The sequence below is a fragment of the Phanerochaete carnosa genome (assembly GCF_000300595.1).
Source record: "Phanerochaete carnosa HHB-10118-sp unplaced genomic scaffold PHACAscaffold_495, whole genome shotgun sequence".
Classification (NCBI taxonomy): domain Eukaryota; kingdom Fungi; phylum Basidiomycota; class Agaricomycetes; order Polyporales; family Phanerochaetaceae; genus Phanerochaete; species Phanerochaete carnosa.
Genome location: NW_006768122.1, coordinates 1 through 3,290, shown reverse-complemented (window position 1 = coordinate 3,290; position 3,290 = coordinate 1). Strand labels below are relative to the sequence as shown.

The window sequence follows — 3,290 nt, the reverse complement described above, 5'->3', positions numbered from 1 at the left end:
TGTCTTAGCCATGTCAGTGTCTTAGCCACACCATCAGAATATACATTTGTACAATAAGCAGAATCAATAGCAAATATTTAATGACTCAATGTCTTAGCCACACTGGTGTCTTAGCCACATCAATGTCTTAGCCATGCCATTAGAATATACCTTTGTACAATTACATTCCAATGCTTTAATACCTGATAATTGGCTACAATATTACAGCTAAGACTTTGAGGTAGAAAAGTGGTATTATAGGACAAATCCAAGCTCATATTTGCAAGGTCTTATGCCTTAGTGGTATAGCGCGCTGTGGTTACTTTCGGGCTGCAGGTTTGATTCCTGCTTGTGCCATTTTCTGGGCTTTTCAAAAATTCTTCAGTGTGTCTTAGCTGCTCTTGGGCACTCCTAGGTGGCTAGTCCGGTGTAACTTAATAAGTTCCCATGTCTGGGCTGCCGAACTGAAACTCTTGAACTGTACCATCGAAGGCAGGCCATTATTCTCTGCACACTGAATTATGGGAAACTTAGCCAGTCGTCTATCAGCACAGGCTTTGGGCCTATCACATAAGCACAGTGAAAGGACAGAATGAGCAGCCACAGCGCTTGTGGAATGGAGCACATTATACCGAAAGATCAAGCTGGTGGGGTTGGCATGTCAGCCCGAAGCCAATGGAAGCCAGCAAAATGAGCTTGGCATCCAAAAATTTGTGGCCAGTGTGGGGTATGTTAATGTTGCTCAAAGTCGACCGCATGAGTCCAGTGCACAGCTAACAGTAAACGGTACTTGCAGGCATACACTATGGATAGAGTGAATAGCAAGAATGATAGACAACCCAGAGAGTTTTTAGAATTGATGCTCAAAAATTCTGCGGTCGCTGGTAAACAGGGAAGTGGACACCATGCCAGGAACAAATAAGCAAACCCTCGGAGGGATGCTCTCGGATTCCATTCTAGGCACGGCTGCGCATCAGAAGACAGGAGCATATCATAATCTGGAGTTCTAGTCAGCTGATGCCAAATGGAGACAACAAATTGGTGGAAAAGTGTAAGCCCAGTGATTGTTTATGTGTCTGTATAGAAAGTTTGGGATAACAGGTATTACTGGCAAAAGACATGACTTAAAGCTAGTCAGAACAGCTGCAAGTACGACCCATCGCAAAGTCTGTGGAACAAGCCTGTTCTTACATCAGGAAAAAGACTTAGGTCCACAGTGCTACAGAGTGCTACAAGAGCATTTTGGAGCACTATGGGCCCAAGTCCTGTTTCCTGATGTACCAGGCTTTTTGTAGCAAAAGCACCGGCAAAAAGGGACAGAGATTATATTGCATTAAAATGCAATATAGTGTGATCTGGTCCGTTATCTTGCATTATAAACTCAAAAATCACTAAAAATTGATGTGGACTTGCGTCGACACACCACAAGGGATACTGCATGGATCTAATCAGAAGGCGGCGCCGATGAGGTCTGGCGACTATGTGTTAGCTTATTCAGCTAGCCCAATTAACCAAGTGTATTAGTGATTATACTAAAGTACAAACAAAGGCTTACCTAGCCCAATTAACCAAGAGGTTGAGATGGGGGCTAGGTAGCGACAAAGGGACTCCTTATATACTAGTCAGGCTGTGCACGGACCAGGCGTTATATAAGCGACTGTGCTACGGCGGCTGCTAGTGTCTAGGGGTCTTTTGGCGGGGAAGCGAGGGCCAGTGTGTCATAGCGTATGATGTTGTCGGGCCAATGGGGATAAGATGTCCGTTGCCGATCGGACTCGGGGATAAACGGGGCCGGCGTGTCATAGTGTATGATGTTGTCGGGCTGACGGAGATCAGATGTCCGGTGGAGGTCGGAGTGCGGCTGTTACCGAGGAAGTGCTATGTGGTGACGAGGCGGCAGTGATATGGGCACGTCTGATGCACTGATGCGTGCTTGTTGGTGATGCGTTCTCAAGGTGTTAGCGCGTGGCTAGAACTTGTAAACTGGCGCCAATGCACCGACGACGTTTGGAGGGCCGTACAAACGTAGGGTAAATTGTAGAAAATCGTAGAAAATGGAAAAATAATAGGAGGCCGGGGCTACGCCCACGACAAAAATCGCATTATAACGCATTATAAATGCTCGACGGTGCATTATAATGCATTATATTTGACTGCCCAATGTGCCTATGAGGGATCCCCAATGCGTGCAAAGCGTGGCGCGGCAAATTTAGGACTTTTGAGGGGTTGTTTTTGTGGGCATGAATCTGTGATGTGGATACAAATACAAGTAAGCTAGTGCCTGGACACAAACCAGCCAAAGTGGGGGTTTTAGTGTTGGACCTCTTCTGGGAAGACGAACCTGACGGCACATACTCATCACTCGACTATTCCACATTGACGCCGCGCATATCACTTGATTCCCGCATATAAATGCCTGACATCCCACTGGTAGCTCAAACTTGTGCTGCCCTGGTCCGATTGCACTCTCCGGAGTCTAGTCAGCTCTGCACATTCGTTGGAGGGACGGAGGCTTGATCCTTTCGTTGCTTCTAATTTTTGAGAAGCCACAAACGGTCCGTGGGCCTATAGCACTACATAAAGAGACGCCCTTGAACATGCATGCGCGGCCGAAAGAACTCGGCCATCGAGGGCGCATGTAACGGAGAGTGGTCCGGACCCGCTGGCAACGCACCAAGCTGATGTCATGGTATTTGTTTCTTGTCGGGCGTGATGAGTCCGAATAGTTTGCGGAAGATGGTTGTGGCAAAGAGTCGTCACGAGGTCGGGCAGAGAATTTTGTGGCTGAAAGACGCCACATCGGAGACGGTGCCGAGCGGGGCAGAAGTGTAAATGACATAGCATGCTCACAACCTTTTTCCACAATTACATGATGCGAACAGCACCGTCCGACATATGGGGTATAAGGAGCATGCTGTAAGGAGTATAACATCTGATCCCTCAGCATTCAAAACTGGAACACAAAGCGAGGAGCGCCAGAAGGCAGTACGAGGCTGGAAGGGATCGGTGGTGCAGGCTGCTGTGCACAGCCGACGGGCGGCTCGCTAGACACATAACCCGCACACTCCGGCCAGACGTCGCTGACGACCTGCCTGACGCCCTTCTCGTCGAAGGTGTACGTCTTCTCGAACGGGTAGTAGCTGCCCTGTGTCCACGTGACGTATTTTCGCTCGCGCGTGGCTTCCCGGGCGCGCGCGACGCGGACGGCCGTTCTCAGCCCGAGGATCTCGGCCTCGTTATCAGAGAGCGGCTCGGGGCGCTTCACGAGGTCCGCGTAGGCGAGCGGGAGCCAGTGTGGCACGTTGTATTTG

General features: G+C 49.1%; 1 protein-coding gene and 1 pseudogene across 2 annotated transcripts; one reads left to right on the top strand and one right to left on the bottom strand.

The window, feature by feature from the left end:
• Window positions 1–265: 265 nt before the first annotated feature.
• Window positions 266–336, top strand: PHACADRAFT_t159 (annotated as a pseudogene). Its single transcript has one exon. The product of its transcript is annotated as a tRNA-OTHER (tRNA).
• A 2,590-nt stretch (window positions 337–2,926) lies between these two features.
• PHACADRAFT_202701 (uncharacterized protein) lies at window positions 2,927–3,238 on the bottom strand (the record flags this gene model as incomplete). Its single annotated transcript, XM_007402855.1, has 1 exon — window positions 2,927–3,238. A coding segment is annotated over one exon (312 nt), but the record flags the coding sequence as incomplete, so codon positions are not given.
• Between the last annotated feature and the right edge of the window lie 52 nt (window positions 3,239–3,290).